Below are 22853 nucleotides of genomic sequence, written 5' to 3'. Positions count from 1 at the left end.
AAGCTAGGTTTCCATCCTATTGGAGACTATTCTCAAATCCGCATAAAGAAAAGTTGTGCATTTTCCACCAAAAAGACTTAAAAAACAATGTGAGTGATGACATGGTGCACATAAAATGTACTTTTTCGCTTAAGTTTTCATGTACCAAATAAACTCAGCAAAAAAAAGAAATGTCCCCTCACTGTCAACTTGCGTTTATTTTCAGCAAACTTAGCATAAATATTTGTATGAACTTAACAAGATTCAACATCTGAGACATAAACTGAACAAGTTCCACAGACATGTGACTAACAGAAATTGAATAATGTGTCCCTGAACAAAGGCAAGGTCAAAATCAAAAGTAACAGTCAGTATCTGGTGTGGCCACCAGCTGCATTAAGTACTGCAGTGCATCTCCTCCTCATTGACTGTACCAGTCTTGCCAGTTCTTGCTGTGAAATGTTACCCCACTCTTCCACCAAGGCACCTGCGAGTTCCCGGACATTTCTGGGGGGGAATGGCCCCAGCCCTCACCCTCCGATACAACAGGTCCCAGACGTGCTCAATGGGATTGAGATCCGGGCTCTTCGCTGGCCATGGCAGAACACTGACATTCCTGTCTTGCAGGATATCACACACAGAACAAGCAGTATGGCTGGTTGTATTGTCATCCTGGAGGGTCATGAGCCTGCACCTGCAGGAAGGGTACCACATGAGGGAGGAGGATGTCTTCCCTGTAATGCACAGCGTTGAGATTGCCTGCAATGACAACAAGCTCAGTCCGATGATACTGTAACACACTGCCCCAGACCATGACGGACCCTCCACCTCCAAATCGATCCCACTCCAGAGTACAGGCCTCGGTGTAACGCTCATTCCTTCGACGATAAACGCGAATCCGACCATCACCCCTGGTGAGACAAAACCGCGACTCGTCAGTGAAGAGCACTTTTTGCCAGTCCTGTTTGGTCCAGCGACTGTGGGTTTGTGCCCATAAGCGACATTGTTGCTGGTGATGTCTGGTGAGGACCTGCCTTACAACAGGCCTACAAGCCCTCAACCACTCTCAGCCTATTGCGGACAGTCTGAGCACTGATGGGGGGATTGTGCGTTCCTGGTGTAACTCGGGCAGTTGTTGTTGCCATCCTGTACCTGTCCCACAGGTGTGATGTTCGGATTTACCGATCCTGTGCAGGTATTGTTACACGTGGTCTGCCACTGCGAGAATGATCAGCTGTCCGTCCTGTCTCCCTGTAGCTCTGTCTTAGGCGTCTCACAGTACGGACATTGCAATTTATTACCCTGGAAACATTTGCAGTCCTTATTGCCACCTTGCAGTATGCCTAAGGCACGTTCACGCAGATGAGCAGGGACCCTGGGCATCTTTCCTTTGGTGTTTTTCAGTCAGTAGAAAGGCCTCTTTAGTGTCCTTAGTTTTCATAACTGTGACCATAATTGCCTACCGTCTGAAAGCTGTCTTAACGACAGTTCCACAGGTGCATGTTCATTAACTGTTTATGGTACATTGAAGAAGCATGGGAAACAATGTTTAAATCCTTTACAATGAAGATCTGTGAAGTTATTTGGATTTTTACGAATTATCTTTGAAAGACAGGGTCCTGAAAAAGATATGTTTCTTTTTTTGCTGAGTATATATATTTTTTATTTAACTAGGTCAGTTAAGAAAAAAATATTATTTACAATGACGGCCGACCCCGGCCAAACCCTAACGACGCATTGTGCGCCCGCCCAATTGGACTTCCAATCACAGCCGAATGTGATACAGCCTGGAATCGAACCAGGGTCTATAGTGACACCTCTAGCACTAAGATGCAGTGCCCTAAACAGCTGTGCAACTCAGGAGACCCAAGAAATCTAAATTTCAATGATGGATATTCTAAAGTTCAATGTGTTTCCATTGCATTTTCCACTCTAACAATGGTTTTGTCACAAAAATTGTTGCTGAACTAGAAAATGTACCTACTCTGGTCTCGGCAAGTGTGCTGTAGCCAACAGCTCGCAGATACAGTGCGGGTAGGCTAGTCTACATGATGAGATTATTATTTATATTTTTATTTGTCAAATGGCAGTCAACCATTGATCATCATGTGGATGGCGCTCGTCTAGCGTAGTAATCGACTACCGAACAGCTCCTTTTTTTCATCTATTGCTGCTCATTGGACCCTATGATCACTCGGCTACACAGCTGATGCCTGCTGGACTGTTCCTTAACACGGTACTTCATTTTGTTTATCTGTCGGCCCCAGCCTCAAACTCAGGCCCTGCGTGTAGCTAAATGACCCTCTCTGCCCATTCATCGCCATTTACCCATTGTTGTTGTCTTAGCTGTTTACCCGTTGTTGTCTCACCTGTTGTTGTCTTAGCTCTCCCAACCAACACATGTGATTGCTGTATGCCTCTCTCTAATGACAATATGCCTTGTATACTGTTGTTTAGGGCAGCTCTCATTCTTTTATTATACTGCGGAGCCCCTAGTCCTGCTCAACATGCCTCAGATAGCCCCCCCTCTCCCACCCCCACACATGCGAGATCGCACCTAGCTTAACTGGTGCCTCCAGAGAAGCAACCTCTCTCATCATCACTCAATGCCTAGGTTTATCCCCACTGTACTCGCACTCCACCATACCCTTGTCTGTATGCTATGCCCTGAATCTATCCTACCATGCCCAGAAATCTGCTCCTTTGATTCTCTTTTCCCAAAGCACGAGACGACCAGTTCTTATAGCCTTTAGCCGTACCCTCATCCTTCTCCTCCTCGATTCCTCTAGTGATGTAGAGGTTAGCCCAGGCCCTGTGTGTCCCCAGGCGCTCTCATTTGCTAACTTCTGCAACCGCAAAAGCCTTGGGTTCATGCATGTTAACATCAGAAGCCTCCTCCCTAAGTTTGCTTTATTCACTGCTTTAGCACACTCCGCCAACCCTGATGTCCTAGCTGTGTCTTAATCCTGGCTTAGGAAGGCCACCAAAAATTCTGAAATTTCCATCTCCAATTACAAAATTTTCCGTCAAGACAGAATTGCTAAAGGGGGCGGAATTGCAATCTACTGTAGAGATAGCCTGCAGAGTTCTGTCATAATATCCAAGTCTATGCCCTAACAGTTCGAGCTTCTGCTTTTAAAAATCCATCTCTCCAGAAATAAGTCCCTCACCGTTACCGCTTGCTATAGACCCCCCTCAGCTCCCAGCTGTGTCCTGGACACCATATGTGAATTGATTGCCCCCCATCTATCGTCAGAGTTCGTACTGCTAGGTGACCTAAATTGGGATATGCGTGACACCGTGGCCATCCTCCAATCTAAGCTATATGCTCTCAATCTCAGACAAATTATCAAGGAACCTACCAGGTACAACCCCAAATCTGTAAACATGGGCACCCTCATGTATATCAACCTGACCAACTTGCCCTCTGAATACACCTCTGCTGTCTTCAACCAGGATCTTAGTGATCACTGCCTCATTGCCTGCATCCGTTATGGGTCCGAGGTCAAACGACCACCCCTCATCACTGCCAAACACTCCCTAAAACACTTCTGTGAGCAGGCCTTTCTAATCGACCTGGCCCGAGTATCCTGGAAGGATATTGTCCTCATTCCGTCAGTAGAGGATGCCTGGTTGTTCTTTAAAAGTGGTTTACTCACCATCTTAAATAAGATTTCCCCTTTCAAATTAAGAACAGATATAGCCCTTGGTTCACTCCAGACTTGACTGCCCTTGACCAGCACAAAAACACCCTGTGGCGTACTGCACTAGCTTCAAATAGTCCCTGCGATATGCACCTTTTCAGAGAAGTCAGGAACCAATACACACAGTCAGTTAGGAAACCAAATGCTAGCTTTTTCAATAAGAAATTTGCATCCTGCAGCACTAATTCCCCAAAAATTTGGGACACTGTAAAGCCCATGGAGAATAAGAGTACCTCCTCCCAGCTGCCCACTGCACTGAGATTAGGAAACACTGTCACAACTGATAAATCCATGATAATTGAGAGTTTAAATAAGCATTTCTCTACGGCTGGCCATGCTTTCCACTTGGCTACCCCAACTCCGGCCAACAGCTCTGCACATTTCACTAGTCATCCCGAAAGCCTACACCTCCTTTGGCTGCCTTTCCTTCCAATTCTCTGGTGCCAATGACTGGAACGAATTGCAAAAACTTAAAGACCTATATCTCCCTCACTAACTTTAAGGGTCAGCTGTCAGAGAAGCTTACCGATAGCTGCAGCTATACACAGCCCATCTGTAAATAACCAATTCAACCAACTACCTACCTCATCCCCATATTTGTTTTTGTTTTTTTGCTCTTTTGCACACCAGCATTTCTATCTGCACATCTATCACTCCAGTGTAAATTTTTAATTACTTCGCCACTATTGGCCTATTTATTGCCTTACCTCCTTACTTCATTTGCACACACTGTATACAGATTTTTCTATTGTGTTATTGACTGTACGTTTGTTTATCCCATGTGTAACTTTGTGTTGTTGTTGTTTTTGTCGCACTGCTTTGCTTTATCTTGGCCAGGTCGCAGTTGTAAATGAGAACTTGTTCCCAACTGGCCTACCTGGTTAAATAAAGGTGAAATAAAAATAATGTCACCAGAATCAGACCCTTAATATTTATTGAAAAGGAGCTTCAACATCACCATGCACTTCACTACCCTGCCAAGTTCATCATACCTTATTTCATCTGTAGCTTCAACATCACCATGCACTTCACTACCCTGCCAAGTTCACCATACCTTATTTCATCTGTAGCTACAACATCACCATGCACTTCACTACCCTGCCAAGTTCATCATACCTTATTTCATCTGGAGCTTCAACATCACCATGCACTTCACTACCCTGCCAAGTTCATCATACCTTATTTCATCTGGAGCTTCAACATCACCATGCACCTCACTACCCTGCCAAGTTCATCATACCTTATTTCATCTGTAGCTTCAACATCACCGTGCACTTCACTACCTTGCCAAGTTCATCATACCTTATTTCATCTGTAACTTCAACATCACCATGCACCTCAATACCCTGCCAAGTTCATCATACCTTATTTCATCTGTAGCCTGATAAATTGCAATGTTTCCAGAGTGGTAGTAGTGGAAGGCCCACACACCATACACCATCGCGTGACTCCAAGTTTACTTCGTTATGATATAAAGATATACGCATAAAGGAGTTTGCATCGCCATTTCTCATGTTATTATTTTACCAACACAAAAAAATAATGTCCAACAAACAAATGATGACGGCATTCATACAATTGTACTTAAACTTAATTTTCCCTCAAAGCTGTAGTAATTTTTTTTAATATGCTATGACTTTACTTGCACAAAAACTGTGGTTATAGGTGGGATCCTTGCAACATCCTAGCAATGGATACAAAAATAACCTCCCTGACTGTGCAAATACATCATACAGCCTACTATTTTAATTAAGTGATAATGCCCTCAAAGCTGGTGTTTGGGATGGGTGTTGTTTGGCCGAGGCGACGTTGAGGGCTGGCAAACCATGCCAATATATCCTCCAAAAACCGGCTTCGAGGGCATTATCACTTCCCCCTTGGTCATGAACGTAACACAAGTGTGGTACGCATGTGCAGTGTCGGCCATTTCGGGCCAGCTGAGCCAATCAGTGGCCTTTTGATTGTATGGCAGAGTTCATAATTAGCGTGGGGAAAGTATTACCACCTCCAATTCTCAACTCTGGTTCGTGTCTTGGCGAAGATTTTCACCGCTGGTGCTGGATAAGGTGGGGATCAAATGGTCCAAGCTGTTGCTAGTCTATCAATCTTATTTTACACAAGGTATTATTTCCCTTGTAACTTTTAAACTCGAAATACGAAGCCATGGACAGACCCAGCCTCGAGAGACTGTTTTCAGCGTGTGACATTAACAGGTCTGGTGTGATTGAATACGAAGACTTTACGGTTGTTTGTCGAGAACACAATGTGCCTGACGACGAAATCAAAACTTTATTCAACAAATTCGGTGCTAGTGCAGATGGATGTATCAATTACAGCAAGTTTTCTCGGTTTCAAGAGGTTTCAGCAACGTTGGATTTCGCATCTGTTGGGGCTTCTCCTCAAAGTCAAGGGAGTCATTGGGACGAGTTCCAGAGCAGGCTTGACGATGCAACAGGTCTCCTCTCGGGAAGGTAAGTATTTCTGGTGGTTGGTTGGTGTGAATAGTTTGACAAATTTGGACCTGCTCTAGTAGACTGCATGCAATATGTAGATATTAGTTCATCCCCCAGATTTTTCTAAATATGCACAATTTAGAAATGACTGTTGTCCATCGTCTATTTCTTCTATTTCAGACTGTGTGGTCAATTGGCTGAGTTGTACCGAGCCATTTACTCCACCTCAGAACCTCTCTTGTTGCAACATTATGAGGGACTTGTTGATGCTCTTGTCAGTGAGAGCAAGGAACGCAGACTTGAGAGTGAGCAGGTGGAAACCAGTTTCAGAAGGTAGATTCAGTCATAGCAGCATAACTTGTCAGATTCCACAAGGGGTGGAAGAAATAATCAACCTAATGTGTTACCTGAGTATGTTATCTAATCACTCGCATTAGGTTCCTAAGGAATGGACCATTTTCAGTTAATTCGATCATTTATCTGTCTGTTACTGGATACACATATCTAATGTTCATGTTGTGGGATATCATGCAACAATGATCCAATCAAGAGCATGCCTATGCTCTTAATCAGTTTACTTTTACAAATGTGAGTATTGATTGTGCCAGTAACCTATGCTTCCCACAGTAAGCTGATCATCATCACACAATTGCATGTTTCCAACTACTGAATTATAACCATAGATGGGGGGGGGGGGGGGGGGTGTGTGACGTTGGTTTTGTGGTCCAGAGACTGCATTTCACCCCAGCTGCCATTTCTCAAGTAGGTAGGACGTCTTAAATGAGTTGCTCTGCCTGATCTCCATTATCTCCTTGTAAACTGAGTTGTCCCTTCATATATTTCCATTCGGGCCTATCCCCTTCATTTATGCAAATGAATGTGCCTGTAAAAACCCAAATTCTGACACAAATAGATGTTTACTAATCATTTTGCTATTCATTAAATCTTAAACTATGCAGAGCTCAGTCTTGTGCACCTGTGGTCTCCTGTGTCCATGATTGGGTCTTTGAATGAGGAGATTGAGAACTGTCCTGTTTGTGTTTTGTAGCGAACTGAAGAAAAGTTACCCAGGGATGTGTGTTGGAGACTTTTAACAGAATGACTGGCAGAATGGGTGTTGTATGTGGAAGACAAGGGCTGCAGTAGATAGCTCTAATAAGAGGGGGGGGGGGGGGTGGTGTGAGGCCTAAGAGGGTTTTATAAATAAGCATCAACCAGTGGGTCTTGTGACGGGTAGACAAATGACCAGTTTACATAGGAGTATGAAGTGCAGTGACGTGTCCTATTTTATTTAACTAAGCAAGTTGGTTAAGGCAGCAGGTAGCCTAGTGGTTAGAGCGTTGGGCCAGTAACCGAAAGGTTGCTGGATCGACTCCTCAAGCTGACAAGGTAAAAATCTGCTCTGCCCCTGAATAAGGCAGCTAACCCACTGTTCCTAGGCCGTCGTTGTACCTTTTTTTAACCAGGTAGGCTAGTTGAGAACAAGTTCTCATTTGCAACTGTGACCTGGCCAAGATAAAGCATAGCAGTGTGAAGAGACAACAGAGTTACACATGGAGTAAACAATTAACAAGTCAATAACACAGTAGAAGAAAAGTCCATATACATTGTGTGCAAAAGGCATGAGGAGGTAGGCGAATAATTACAACTTTGCAGATTAACATGGGAGTGATAAATGATCAGATGGTCATGTACAGGTAGAGATATTGGTGTGCAAAAGAGCAGAAAAGTAAATAAATAAAAACAGTATGGGGATGAGGTAGGTAAAATTGGGTGGGTTATTTACCGATACACTATGTACAGCTGCAGCGATCGGTTAGCTGCTCAGATAGCAGATGTTTGAAGTTGGTGAGGGAGATAAGTCTCCAACTTCAGCGATTTTTGCAATTCGTTCCAGTCACAGGCAGCAGAGAACTGGAACGAATGGCGGCCAAATGAGGTGTTGGCTTTAGGGATGATCAGTGAGATACACATGCTGGAGCGCGTGCTACGGGTGGGTGTTGCCATCGTGACCAGTGAACTGAGATAAGGCGGAGCTTTACCTAGCATGGACTTGTAGATGACCTGAAGCCAGTGGGTCTGGCGACAAATATGTAGCGAGGGCCAGCCGACTAGAGCATACAGGTCGCAGAGGTGGGTGGTATAAGGTGCTTTAGTAACAAAACGGATGGCACTGTGATAAACTGCATCCAGTTTGCTAAGTAGAGTATTGGAAGCTATTTTGTAAATGACATCGCCGAAGTCGAGGATAGGTGGGATAGTCAGTTTTATTAGGGTAAGTTTGGCGGCTTGAGTGAAGGAGACTTTGTTGTGGAATAGAAAGCCCACTATGGTTTTGATATTAGATTGGAGATGTTTGATATGAGTCTGGAAGGAGAGTTTACAGTCTAGCCAGACACCTAGGTACTTATAGATGTCCGTCCACATATTCTAGGTCGGAACCATCCAGGGTGGTGATGCTAGTCGGGCGTGCGGGTGCAGGCAGCGAACGGTTGAAAAGCATGCATTTGGTTTTACTAGCGTTTAAGAGCAGTTGGAGGCCACGGAAGGAGTGTTGTATGGCATTGAAGCTCGTTTGGAGGTTAGATAGCACAGTGTCCAAGGACGGGCCGGAAGCATACAGAATGGTGTCGTCTGCGTAGAGGTGGATCAGGGAATCGCCCGCAGCAAGAGCAACATCATTGATATATACATAGAAAAGAGTCGGCCCGAGAATTGAACCCTGTGGCACCCCCATAGAGACTGCCAGAGGACCGGACAGCATGCCCTCCGATTTGACACACTGAACTCTGTCTGCAAAGTAGTTGGTGAACCAGGCAAGGCAGTCATCAGAAAAACCGAGGCTACTGAGTCTGCCGATAAGAATATGCTGATTGACAGTCGAAAGCCTTGGCAAGGTCGATGAAGACGGCTGCACAGTACTGTCTTTTATCGATGGCGGTTATATGATATTGTTTAGTACCTTGAGCGTGGCTGAGGTGCACCCGTGACCGTCTCGGAAACCAGATTGCACAGCGGAGAAGGTACGGTGGGATTCGAGATGGTCAGTGACCTGTTTGTTGACTTGGCTTTCGAAGACCTTAGATAGGCATGGCAGGATGGATATAGGTCTGTAACAGTTTGGGTCCAGGGTGTCTCCCCCTTTGAAGAGGGGGATGACTGCGGCAGCTTTCCAATCCTTGAGGATCTCAGACTATATGAGGGGTTGAACAGGCTGGTAATAGGGGTTGCGACAATGGCGGCGGATAGTTTCAGAAATATAGGGTCCAGATTGTCGGGTCCAGATTGTCAAGCCCAGCTGATTTGTACGGGTCCAGGTTTTGCAGCTCTCTCAGAACATCTGCTATCTGTATTTGGGTAAAGGAGAACCTGGAGAGGCTTGGGCGAGTAGCTGCGGGGGGGGGAGAGCTGTTGGCCGAGGTTGGAGTAACCAGGAGGAAGGCATGGCCAGCCGTTGAGAAAAGCTTGTTGAAGTTTTCGATAATCATGGATTTATCGGTGGTGACCGTGTTACCTAGCCTCAGTGCAGTGGGCAGCTGGGAGGAGGTGCTCTTGTTCTCCATGGACTTTAGTGTCCCAGAACTTTTTGGAGTTAATTTCTGCCTGAAGAAGCTGGCCTTTGCTTTCCTGACTGACTGCGTGTATTGGTTCCTGACTTCCCTGAACAGTTGCATATCGCGGGGACTATTCGATGCTATTGCAGTTCCGCCACAGGATGTTTTTGTGGTGGTCGAGGGCAGTCAGGTCTGGAGTGAACCAAGTGCTATATCTGTTCTTAGTTCTGCATTTTTTGGATGGAGCATGCCTATCTAAAATGGTGAGGAAGTTACTTTTAAAGAATGACCAGGCATCCTCAACTGACGGGATGAGGTCAATATCCTTCCAGGATACCCGGGCCAGGTCGATTAGAAAGGCCTGCTCACAGGAGTGTTTTAGGGAGTGTTTGACAGTGAGGGGTGGTCGTTTGACTGCGGATACAGGCAATGAGGCAGTGATCGCTGAGATCCTATTTGAAGACAGCAGAGGTGTATTTGGAGGGCCAGTTGGTCAGATGAAGTTTATGAGGGTGCCCTTGTTTACAGATTTAGGGTTATACCTGGTGGGTTCCTTGATGATTTGTGTGAGATTGAGGGCATCTAGCTTAGATTGTCGGACTGCTGGGGTGTTAAGCATATCCCAGTTTTGGTCACCTAACAGAACAAACTCTGAAGCTAGATGGGAGGCGATCAATTCATAGATGGTGTCCAGGGCACAGCTGGGAGCTGAGGGGGGTCGGTAGCAGGCGGCAACAGTGAGAGACATTATTTATGGAGAGTTATTTTTAAAATTAGTAGTTCGAACTGTTTGGGTATGGACCTGGAAAGTATGACATTACTTTGCAGGCTATCTCTGCAGGAGACTGCAACTCCTCCCCCTTTGGCAGTTCTATCTTGACGGAAAATGTTATAGTTGGGTATGGAAATCTCCAAATTTTTGGTGGACTTCCTGAGCCAGGATTCAGACACGGCAAGGACATCAGGGTTAGCAGAGTGTGCTAAAGCAGTGAGTAAAACAAACTTAAATAAGAATTTGTTCTTAACTGACTTGCTTCGTTAAATAAAGAACAAATTCTTATTTACATTGACGGTCTGACCCGGAAGACGCTGGGCCAATTGTGCTCCACCCTATGGGACTCCCAATCATGGCCGGTTGTGATGGCCTGGAATTGAACCAGGGTCTGTAGTTTTGCCTCTAGCACTGAGATGCAGTGTCTTAGACTGCTGCACCACTCGGGAGTCCACTAATGGTGGCAAATCTGATGGCTGAATGGTAAAGATCTAGCCGCTTGAGAGCACCCTTAACTGCCCATCTATAAACTACGTCTCCTTAGTCTAGCATGGGTAGGATGGTCAGCAGAATCGGGGTTTGGCAGCTGAGGTGAAAGCGGAGTGATTTACAATAGACTCCAAGTCTAGATTTAACCTTAGCCTGCAGCTTTGATATGTGCTGACTCATGACTGGCTGGACCAAGTGTTGTCACCTGATTATGACAGAACACATTTAACTGAGTAGTGAGTCCTGCCCACTCACAGTAGACTACTAGATGAAAACACATGGGCAATTGATACAAATGGACCAGATGTGGTTGAAACCAAAAGGTCTACTTCTGTGCTGTGTTGCTTTTTTTTTTGAAGCCTTGCAAACCAGATTTTCTGACTTTGGGCGGTTGTATTGCCATTGACGGCATCCAGGGCAGACATGTAAATGGTATGCATCTCTGTGTGCCGGCAGAACAGAGGAGCTCAACACCAGTCAGTTGGCAGAGCTGGAGGAGGACATGCAGCAGCAGCTTTCCCGTTTAGTGGACAGGGTGAGAGAAGAGGTAGGTGACATTCACATACCTTCAAATGTATAAAGAATGAGAATTAAATAGGGTTTATTTAAGCAATAAGGCCTGAGGTGTGGTAAATGGCCAATATACCATGGTTAAGGGCTGTTCTTCTGCACGATGCAACGTGGAGTACTAGGACACAGCCCTTCGCCATATTGACCATATACCACAACCCCCAGAGGAACCTTATTGCGATTATAAACTGGTTACCTATGTAATTAGAGCAGTTAAACTAAATGTTTTGTCATACCTGTGGTATATGGTCTGATATACCATGGCTTTCAGCCAATCAGAATTCAGGGCTCAAACCACCCAGGTTATAATGGGGCATGTGGTACACTACATGACCAAGTTTGTGGATGCGTGCTGGTCAAACATCTCATTCCAAAGTCATGGGCATTAATTTGGAGTTTGTCCCCCCCCTTTGCTGCTATAACAGCCTCCACCCTTCTAAGACTTAACACTAGCCGTTGGAACATTGCTGCGGGGAGTTGCTTCCATTCATCCACAAGAGCATTAGTGAGGCACTGATGTTGGGTGATGAGACCTGGCTCGCAGTCGGTGTTACAATTCATCCCAAAGGTGTTCGACGGGGTTGAGGTCAGGGCTCTGTGCAGGCCAGTCAAGTTCTTTCACACCAATCTCAACAAACCATTTCTGTATGGACCTCAATTTGTGCACAGGGGCATTGTCATGCTGAAACGGGAAAGGGCCTTCCCCAATCTGTTGCCACAAAGTTGGAAGCACAGAATCATCTAGAATGTCGTAACATTAAGATTTCCCTTCACTGGAACTAAGGTGCCTACCAAAACCATGAAAAACAGCTCCAAACCATTATTCATCCACCAAACTTTAAAGTTGGAACTGCATTGGGGCAGGTATCGTTCTCCTGGCATTCGCTAAACCCATATTACTCCGTCGGACTACCAGATGGTGAAGTGAGTCATCACTCTAAAGAGCGCTTTTCCATTGCTTCAGTCCAATGGCGGCGAGCTTTACACCAATCCAGCCGATGCTTGGCATTGCTCATGGTGATCTTAGGCTCGTGTGCGTCTGCTCGGCCATGGAAACCCATTTCATGACGCTCCCGGCAAACAGTTAATGTGCTGACGTTGCTTCCAGAGGTAGTTTGGAACTCTGTAGTGAGTGTTGCAACCGAGGACAGACTATTTTTACGCGCTATGCACTGTGGTCCCATTCTGTGAGCTTGTGTGGCTTACCACTTTGCGGCTGAACCGTTGTTGCTCCTAGACGTTTCCACTTCACAATAACAGCGCTTACAATTGACCGGGGTAGCTCTCGCAGGGCAAAATTTGATGAACTGACTTGTTGGAAAGGTAGCGTCCTATGACGGTGCCACAATGAAAGTCACTGAGCGCTTCAATAAACCATTCTCCTGCCAATATGTGTCTATGGAGATTGCATGGCTGTGTGCTCGATTTTTATACACCTGTTGGCAAAGGGTGTGGCTGAAATAGCCGAATCCACTTATTTGAAGTGGTGTCCTTTTTGTGTATATACAGTGCATTCGGAAGGTATTCAGACCCCATGACTATTTACACATTTTGTTGCAGCCTCATTTATAAAATTGATTAAATAAAACTTTTTCCTCAATTTACACACAATATCCCATAATGACAAAGCACACAGGTTTTTGAAATTTTAGCAAATGTATGAAATTAAAAACAGATACTTTGATTTACATAAGTAATCAGACTCTTTTACTATGAGACTCGAAATTGAGCTCAGGTGCATCCTGTTTTCATTGAGCATCCTTGATGTTTCTACAAGTTGATTGGACATGATTTGGAAAGGCACACAACTCTAAGGTCCCACAGCTGACGGTGCATATCTGAGCTAAAACCAAGCCATGAGGTCGACGGAATTGTCCGTGGAGCTCCGAGACAGGATTGTGTGTGATTTGGGGAAGGGTACCAACACATTTCTGCAACATTGGAAGGTCCCCAAGAACACAGTGGCCATCATTCTTAAATGGAAGTTTGGAACCACCAACACTTTTCCTAGAGCTGGCTGCCAGGCCAAACTGAGCAATCTGGGGAGAAGGGCCTTGGTCAGGGAGGTGACCGATGGTCACTCTGACAGAGCTCCTCTGTGGAGATGGGAGAACCTTCCAGAAGGACAACCATCTCTGCAGCACTCCACCAATCAGGCCTTTATGGTAGAGTGACCAGGTGGAAGCCACTCTTCAGTAAAAGGCACATGACAGCCTTCTTGGAGTTTGCCAAAAGTTAACTAAAGGACTCTACGACCATGAGAAACAAGATTCTTGAAGCCAAGCTTGAACTCTTTGGAGGAAACCTGGAACCATCCCTAGAGTGAAGCGTGGTGGCAGCATCATGCTGTGGGGATGTTTTTTTCAGCGGCAGGAACTGCGAGTATCGTCAGGATCGAGAGGGAAAATGAACGGAGCATGAAGGATAACTTCAAACTGGGGTATAGGTTCACCTTCAACAGGACAATGACTCTAAGCACACAGCCAAGACACAACAGGAGTGGCATTGGGACAAGTGTCTGAATGTCCTTGAGTGGCCCAGCAAGAGCACGGACTTGAACCCAATCGAACATCTCTGGAGAGACCTGAAAATAGTTGTGCAGCGACACTCCCCATCCAACCTAACGGCTTGAGAAGAATGGGTGAAACTCCCCAAATACAGGTGTGCCGTACTTGTAGCATCATACCCAAAAAAAGTCTCAAGGATGTCAAAGATGCTTCAACAAAGCACTGATTGAAGGGTCTTTTTAATCAAGTTGCAAAAATGCCTACATCTGTTTTAGCTTTGTCATTATGGGGCATTGTGTAGCTTGATGGGAAAGTGATTTTAATCGATTTTAGAATAATGCTGTAATGTAACTATGTAAAAGTAAATGGGTCTGAATACTTTCCAATTGCACTAAAGTGAAAGGGAGAATGTCCACTAAGTGTTATACTGCTCCCACCTAGACCTGTTTTATGAACAACCATCTTACAGATCAGATCGCATTCACACATCTCCAGAAGTTGCATAGCATGCACTCCACAGACGTTTTAACCATAGAACCAGGAGGGTACATTTGAATAATATTGTTTGTAATAGAATTAAATTAAAACAAATGTAATATCATAAATATAATTAAGACAGGCATGGTTGTTGAACCAGCCTTCATTATAGTAGGCCTAAGGGAGGGCTTGTGTTTTGAACATATGAAACGGAAAACAAGCCATTTTTACATGTCGCTTACGAGGTTCAACGGTATTCACCAAGGTTCTCATCGCTGGTTTCATGATGGTCATGGACACGTAGCCTCCATGGAGGGGGTTTTACGCACGGCCAAAATGGGACCTGCATGGCTCAAATTGTTGGCCTGCCTACGATGCATACATAAAAAGGGACCGTCAACTCACTGTTTTACTCCTCAAATTGTTGCTTTGTCACTATGGGGTGTTGTGTGTAGGGGGGAAAAAACATTCATCCATTTTAGATTAAGGCAGTAACAAAACAAAATGTGGAAAAAGTCAAGGTCTCAATAGTTTCTGAATGGATAGTTGTTGGAAATAAAGATTCAGCAGTTTAAGTTTATTTCAAGAGCGGGGCACTCATTTCTGCACCATTCCTCTTTGCCTCTGCACAGGTGTTTATCCTCATGTGGTAGAGGGAGAACAGAAAGCTCAAACTCTTACAAAAGCCCCTCCTATATAGTTTTATGAAAGCTCCCCCTTTTTCCCAGAGTCAATGAGTAAAGTTCTCTCCTTGGGTTTCATGTCTGTAGGAGCGTAAGGAAATGGAGGGAGTCATGGATACGCTCCAGAGAAGGCATGATAATGAAGTGGCAGATCTACATACTGCTGTTGACAGGTTGTTGAAGGTAGGTGGCATTCCTTTTGAAACTGTTTTTTATATTTTCCAGTCTTATCCTTTTACACTTCTCTATTTACCTCGTTTCAGGTAGTCTTAAGTGTGAATGTGATTTCAGGTGATTCATAATCACATTTATGATTCATGTGAAATAACTGGAAACATTTTCATTTTAGTGCCAAGATGAATCTGAACTCGACAATTCTCGGCAGGATGTTGACAAACTACACCACGAAATATGTGAACTGACTCTGGTACGTTGGCTCAATTGAAGATGGACAACTATCTTGAGTTCCATTGATATTATTTTATTTCTTATGTTCTCCATGCTCTCCTCAGGAAAATGAGCAGTTACGGACTTCGCTCGTCAAAGCTCAGACAAACATCTCCATTCTGCAGGTAGAGATGGACAAGCTGAAGAACATGTATGCAGACCAGAAACTTCAACATGAGAGGTGAGATCGGACTTCATTCTCAGGTCAAATGGATCAAGTCCAACTCTGTTGATTACAGGGCACAAATGTTGCATTTGTCAATTTGTTTTCACAGAGAAAGTGATGACCTGAAAAAGATGGTTATAGAATACCAGTCCTACTCCAGTCACATTGAAATACTCCAGTAAGTCTGTCTGCTCCGATTGTTGGTTAGTATGCCCTTTCATGACCATTGTTGGTTAGTATGCCCTTTCATGACCATTGTTTTTGCTGTATTGAAGTCAAGCATGGCTTTGAGTCATGCATGAACATCCGTGCAGTGCACATCTTATGCTCATTGTTGATGGAAGGTGACAGGCTAAAAGATTGGTAAAGCATATGACGTGTTCTCCACATTGACTCCTTCCTATTAGGGTCATGAACAAAAAGCTGTATGACAGCAATGATGACTTGCACTCTGCATTAATCAACGATGTGGCATCAAGTAAGAGGGTAAGTCTTGGTTGTTTTCACTGAAGGTAGACTCACATTTCCCCTTATATTTACTTTTATATAGCATTGATAACACACTGCTTTAGTTTCTCTTTGTTTACAAAAGTGTTACAAATCTCCCCACAGCTATCCCCCGACAATGAAATCGCAGCTCGAAGAATGAAGCCAGTTCGACAAAGCACACTTATAAAGTACACATACTGTATTGTTATCCTAGTACTCTGGACCTATTGATTGATGTGAATTGACCACTTAACTCGTGTTTATTTGTTCATTATTTTTGGTCCAGTTCAGGGGGAGAGAACACAGCTATGGACTCCAGTAAAAGGACCTACTCCCATGTAGCCAGCTGGGCTGATAGATACCTGGACAGTGGTGTGTCCCTGCCTATGGACGCTGAAAGCTTAGGCAGCGAGTCTGACAGTGACGTCTCGACAGAACCCGTACACCAGAGTTATTCATATGTGCCCTCAGACATTGAGGTAAGGGCAACTATTTTTATTAGTATGTGTCACATGCTAATACATGAATTTACCCATTTCTGCACCAGATATCAGACGTGAAATCAGAAGTAAGTCGGGCAACACTGTCTGTATCTCCCAGAAAAGCTCTCGCTATTGCTTCGTCCATCCGGAGACGCTTGTCTGCTTTCCCCATAAAGGTAAGGCAATGAGCTGAGATTCCGTAAGACATTTGTATTGGGAGACTTATGTGGAATTGGCATATGCTGCTTGCATATCTGTATTCTTCATAACTATGTGATGCTACTTGGTCCTCAGCCAACCGAAGCAGACATTGTTGACACTGGTGGCCCTGCTCCCATGTACCGGTTAGTTTTGGCGGGAGATGCAGGATCAGGGAAGTCCAGCTTTCTATTGAGGTTGAGTCTCAATGAGTTCAGGGGAGACATTCAGACGACTTTGGGTAAGTACAATTTTGTAATGTTATAATTAATGCAGCTAGTGCATTGCCCTAACATTACATAATGTTGTTCTTAGGAGTTGATTTCCAAATCAAGAAGATGTTGGTGGATGGAGAAAAAACTAACCTCCAGATATGGGATACTGCAGGACAAGAGAGGTATGTTTGTGTACATTTACATTCTAAAAGCCTTGGTTACAGTCCTTATGGTGTTCTAATTAAACAAATGCTCGACTGACTTAAAATAGTCAAACCATTTAGTTAATCTGCCAAGTAAAAAATACCTCTTGCTGTGGCTTCTGCATTGACATACTAAAAGCCTTAAAGGTGTGGTCCCATACTGTGTCCTTGGTGGATGTGGCTGTTAATCTGAAGTGCTGCACAGATTCCAAAAGATCATGTAATGTCAATAGCAAAATGGGATTTCCCTGTTCCTGTAGGTTCCGCAGTATTGCCAGGTCTTACTTCCGTAAAGCCCATGGAGTCTTACTGCTGTATGATGTCACTTCTGAGAGCAGCTTCCTTAATGTCAGAGAGTGGATGGGAGAGATTAAGGTACCAGTCACAGTTGAGGGGTTTAATGGTCCATGGGATTTAAATAACTTGGAATGGGATTCCAAAATATTTACTAAACGGGTGTGTTATAGGCAGAATTTATTTTGAGGCCGTAAAGGTCTTAACAGTATTTGGCGGAAAGCCGTGATATGACAACTTTGGGCTTTAATACGGTTTTCAGTCAAATCAGCAACTTAAAGAACGAACTGCCCTTGTTATCCCAGGAATCTAGGGATGAGCAACTCCCAATGTGTGTGATTGGGAACAAAGTGGACCTGCGGGAAGATCGACCTGCGGGAAGCTGTGTCAGCACTGTCGACGGGGAAAGGCTGGCTAGAGTACAACCTCTCTTTACCAGTCAAAATAAGATGTTCATGGGTCTATCAACTAAATATTAATCACAAAATTACCATATGTTTCAGACATACAATGCCCTGTTCTGTGAAACTAGTGCCAAAGCTGGAACTAATGTAGTGGAGGCAGTACTTCACCTGGCAAGGTAAGAATTGTAAAAAAACTTCCAATTCACTTCCCTACCGTGAATACTTTAACTAAGAACTTTCCCCCCCAAAACAGAGAAGTTAAGAAAAATGTGCAACTGAGGCGGCAATCAGAATCACAGGTGAAGTTGAGTTTAAGTGGTCCAAAGAAAGCTAACTGCTGCAGAGTATAACCATGGAGACTCATCACCAGAGGGAAATGCATCTGACTGGAGTCTAAGGGCTCTATTTTAGCACCACAGTGTAGCTCAATGTCACCTCTGTTATACTGTAAAGTTAGCTAAATATCTATGTCTAATTCGTATTTGAAGCTACATAATCCGATCTTTAGCAATAGTCAACTCCTGATAAATGTATTAGTTCTGGACTCTCCTGAAAGTATTATAAATAGGACTGTTGTACATTTCTCAGGAATTGACATTGAAAAGCAGTTATGTTTCTAGGCTGAGCTAAAACTTGTAGAAATTAATCATGATCACATTTTACATTGGTGCTTTATTTCATGTTTGCTAATTGTATTTTTATTGATTAAAGTTTCTGTACAGGTGTGAATTATAATTTGTTACAATAAATCATTTAATTTATTTCATCAGCACTGTATATGCCAATCCTTAATATAAAAAGTAAGAATAAACAAAACCACTAGTTGCGTTATTTAAAATCTAGGAGGGAATACAAAAATACAGGATTGTTGGAGTCTGAATTTCTTGTTCTTTACATTGTAAATACTGATTTAACATTAGTCATTCAAAACCATTAATTTCTCAAACTACAGTACAACCACAAAATAAACTGGTTTTGTACCCCAGAGCATGGGACAAAAACCCTAATCAATAGGTAACATCTTTATTTGAGAATCGTAGTTTGGGTTCTGTATCCTGCGGCTATTTGGCTTTCTCGTCACTCGGCTTCGGGTCACTGGCTTTTTTCTGCTTCTGTTGCATTATCTCTGCATCCCTAAGGAAGACAAACAAAAGAAATGAGTGGTCAGACTGAAACGACGGTATCAGTCTGTCAATGTCATGGTTGGAAAATGTCCAAGCTCTACAAGATAATGTTGAATAAAATGATTAATGTACTTCGTTGTCCTTGCAGATATCCACCGGAAAATATTACATTGAACAGTTAAAGTACTAGTCGTAGTGTTTATCACCTGAAGCCTGTGCAGAACCATGTAAATACGTGCAAGTATGCATGCGTCTAGGTGCACATGCTTCAGGTGATACATCAATGCACTACCAGCGCTTTGATAAGTTGATGCAATTATACTTTCCTGTGGATATAGTCTCACATTCCAACCAGTAGAAGGATCGTCTGCACAGACAACCGGTAGTGATTTTATTCAGCATTCTTGCATGTGAAGGTTGAACTTTACTGATGCAAACGTTAACTTCAGCCCGACAATTCAACATCTGGTCTTCAGGCTGGTCTTAACTGTGGACAACTCCTTACCTGGTATAGGACAACGTCCTAATAGCCAAACTAGTTAGAATTGACTTACCTCAGCTTCCTCGCAGCTGCAGACATGCCATCATCTGCCTTCTTTCCCTTGTCATTCCCTTGCTTTTTGGCATTTTTAGCACGAGCAAGGTCACGCTGATTTCCCCCTGAGAATCAATGAGTGTACTGTTAATTTAAGTTGCTGAGTAGTGAGTACACAGCTAAAGTTTACAAACACTTGGTCGGAGTCCTTAACTCGTTTTACAACCACTCCACAAATGTCTTGTTAAACTATAGTTTTGGAAAGTCAGGACATCTACTTCGTGCATGACATGTCATTTTTCCAACAATTGAGATTTCACTATCAATTCCAGTGGGTCAGAAGTTTAGGCACCAAGTTGACTGTGCCTTTTAAACAGCTTGGATTCCAGGAAACAATCATGGCTTTAGAAGCTTCTGATAGGCGGCTGTATTTCAAGGGCTACCTTCAATCTCCGTACCTCTACGCTTGACATCATGGTAAAATCAAAAGGAATCAGCCAAGAAAATGGTTGACCTCCACAAGTCTTCATCCTTGGGAGCAATATCCAAATGCCTGAAGGTACCACGTTCATCTGTACAAACAATAGTACGCAAGTATAAACATGGCACCATGCAGCTGTCATACCGCTCTGTCTCCAAGAGATGAACGTACTTTGGTGCGAAAAGTGCAAAGGACCTTGTGAAGATGCTGGAGGAAATGGGTACACAAGTGTCTATCCACAGTAAAAACGAGTCCTAATCGACAACCTGAAAGGCCGCTCAGCAAGGAAGCCACTGCTCAAACCACCATTAAAAAAAGCCAGACCACAGTTCGCAACTGCACATGAGGACAATAGAACTGTTTGGCCATAATGACCATTGTTGTATTTGGGGGGGAAACGGGATGCATGCAAGATGAACACCATCCCAACCGTGAAGCATGGGGATGGCAGCATGTTGTGGGAGTGCTTTGCTGCAGGAGGGACTGGTACACTAGACAAAAGATGGCATCATGAAGAACATTTTGGGATAAATTGAAGCAACATCAAGACATCAGTCAGGAAGTTAAAAATGTGGCAAAATGGTTTAAGGACAACAAATTCGAGGTATTGGGAGTGGCCATCAAAGCCCAGACCTCAATCCTATAGAAAATGTGTGGGCAGAACTGGAAAAAGCGTGTGCAAGGAGGCCTACAACAAACCTGACTCAGTTACACCAGCTCTGTCAGGAGAAATGGGCCAAAATTCACCCAACACGTTTGACCCAAGTTAAACAATTAAGGCAATGCTACCAAATACTAATTGAGTGTATAAACTTCTGACCCACTGGGAATGTGGTGAAAGAAATAAAAGCGGAAAAATCACGGACATTCCACATTCTTAAAATTGTGGTGATTCTGACCTAAGACAGGGATTTTTACTAGGATTTAATGTCAGGAATTGTGAAACTGAGTAAATGTGTTTGGCTAAGGTGTTTACTCAGCAACTCAAAGCATTACACGCCCGGCATATGCTTATTTTGTCCATCCACACCAGATGCAAATCAGGACATGCTGGTTGAAATATCAAAACTCTTAACCAACTAATTTACATTCTGGTGACAGGTCGAAATACATGAAACATTCATAGTTTGTAGAAACTTAACCATTTTATCTGGATTATATATAGGAGTAGAGAACATGATTGTGTGACCCAAAGATCCAGGAAAATGACCTTGTGCTTTTCAGGTAAAATAACTCAATGCAACAGCAAGCTAGCTGAATGTTTAATGTGTTACGACCTGTCCCCAAACTAATATAGTTGTGGTTCAGAGTTCGATTTGATATTTAAACCTGCATGTCTCGATCGCGTCTGTACAAAATCAACATGCGGACAGGCGTGTCTAGACAGCATGTACATTTATTTCTTAGTGGCCAGCCTAGTGCCTCCTACAACTATGTACGTTGACGGTTTGGTAGCTAACCTAATAGTTAATATAAATAAATGTTATTGTGCGTGGCACTTGAGGGTTTAACTTACTAAACAGCGAACGACCAAATATTTGTATACATATACTAGCTACTGTATGTGTAGCTGGCATGCTAACGTTAGCTTGTTACCTACATCAGGGGTGGGTAAAATCTGTGGAACGTTCCAACAAGAATCGGTTCCAAAAATGTCGTAAAGTACAAGGTTGCCAACAAACTCATACAAAGTAACATGATCGATTCACCTAACTAGCTGTCGAATAGGCATCAACTCGACACGTATGCCTTATACCTTGTTATTTACATCGTTTTTGGTAGATTCCTGTTGGAACGTTTCACATACCCACCCTCAAATTAGCCTTATCAGGTAAATGGGAAGTATTCTACACTTCATGCTATTAATGTTTTAAGTATGCTAACTTCAAAACCATGTTAGACTAGCTAACGTTTGACTTAAACATTTCAAACATAGCTAGTTAGTCACGTTGTCTGATGGCATTGCTCGACAGGCCAAGAAAGTGAGATTCGTAGCTAGCTAGCCAAACTACCAACAAACAACGTTAGCCAAGTAACACAATCATAAAAAAATATATAATAATCGGATATACTCACTTGTCATTTTGTTTATGGTTTGTAGCTGACCGTATGGAGAAGGATGCCAATCAACCAAGCCTGGCAGCTGTGCACCGACAATATTTGTTCGTCACGGCAATTGAACGCGTTGATACGCGACATCGCGAGAGTAGCTGCTTCTTTGAGGTTTAACGGCGGTTGGCATCCAATAAATGTTTCATTACTGCCACCTACTAGACTGGAGTACAACTCCCTTACACTTTGCTTAAAAAAATATGAACAAATACCCTACCATCTAACACTACACTCACAAAAAAATAACACCACCCTACTCTACTATTTAAATGTATTTAGTCCTACCTCGGGTCCACATCTTGAAAGGATGGGACACCACCACTTAACACACCATGTAACTCTTCTGATGTCAAGTCTCTCACACCCAAATAACTCTCTGCAGCTGCCACCACAAACTACATTTTCTGGACTTACCTTCCATCCCAGCAGTACAGTTCATATCCATTGCAATGAATGCTAAAAATCCAATCTTACTGAAACAAATATTACTTGTTGACCGATCCCTCTGTACTGGT

The 22853-nt window shown here is 43.6% G+C and overlaps 1 protein-coding gene and 1 pseudogene across 4 annotated transcripts; one reads left to right on the top strand and one right to left on the bottom strand.

The window, feature by feature from the left end:
• The first annotated feature begins 5648 nt into the window (after positions 1-5648).
• On the top strand, positions 5649-18855 carry LOC135509321 (ras and EF-hand domain-containing protein-like). Of its 4 annotated transcripts, XM_064929870.1 has the most exons (17): positions 5652-6154; positions 6317-6469; positions 11408-11498; positions 15276-15371; positions 15538-15615; positions 15701-15816; positions 15911-15979; positions 16209-16287; positions 16414-16478; positions 16577-16769; positions 16838-16948; positions 17067-17211; positions 17286-17367; positions 17649-17763; positions 17988-18101; positions 18186-18262; positions 18340-18855. In XM_064929870.1, the coding sequence occupies exons 1-17, from the start codon at positions 5847-5849 to the stop codon at positions 18434-18436; spliced, it is 1989 nt and encodes a 662-aa protein (XP_064785942.1). In that variant the 5' UTR covers positions 5652-5846; the 3' UTR covers positions 18437-18855. The 4 variants fall into 4 exon arrangements, with proteins under 4 accessions (XP_064785944.1, XP_064785945.1, XP_064785942.1 ...); XM_064929872.1 differs by lacking the exon at positions 15538-15615 and having other exon boundaries at positions 5649-6154; XM_064929873.1 differs by lacking the exon at positions 17988-18101 and having other exon boundaries at positions 5650-6154.
• On the bottom strand, positions 18739-22440 carry LOC135509322 (small EDRK-rich factor 2-like; annotated as a pseudogene).
• Between the last annotated feature and the right edge of the window lie 413 nt (positions 22441-22853).

The sequence above is a fragment of the Oncorhynchus masou genome, chromosome 22, assembly GCF_036934945.1.
Source record: "Oncorhynchus masou masou isolate Uvic2021 chromosome 22, UVic_Omas_1.1, whole genome shotgun sequence".
Taxonomy (NCBI): Eukaryota; Metazoa; Chordata; class Actinopteri; order Salmoniformes; family Salmonidae; genus Oncorhynchus; species Oncorhynchus masou.
Note: the sequence above shows the minus strand (reverse complement) of the source record. Positions and strands in the feature narration are given on the sequence as shown.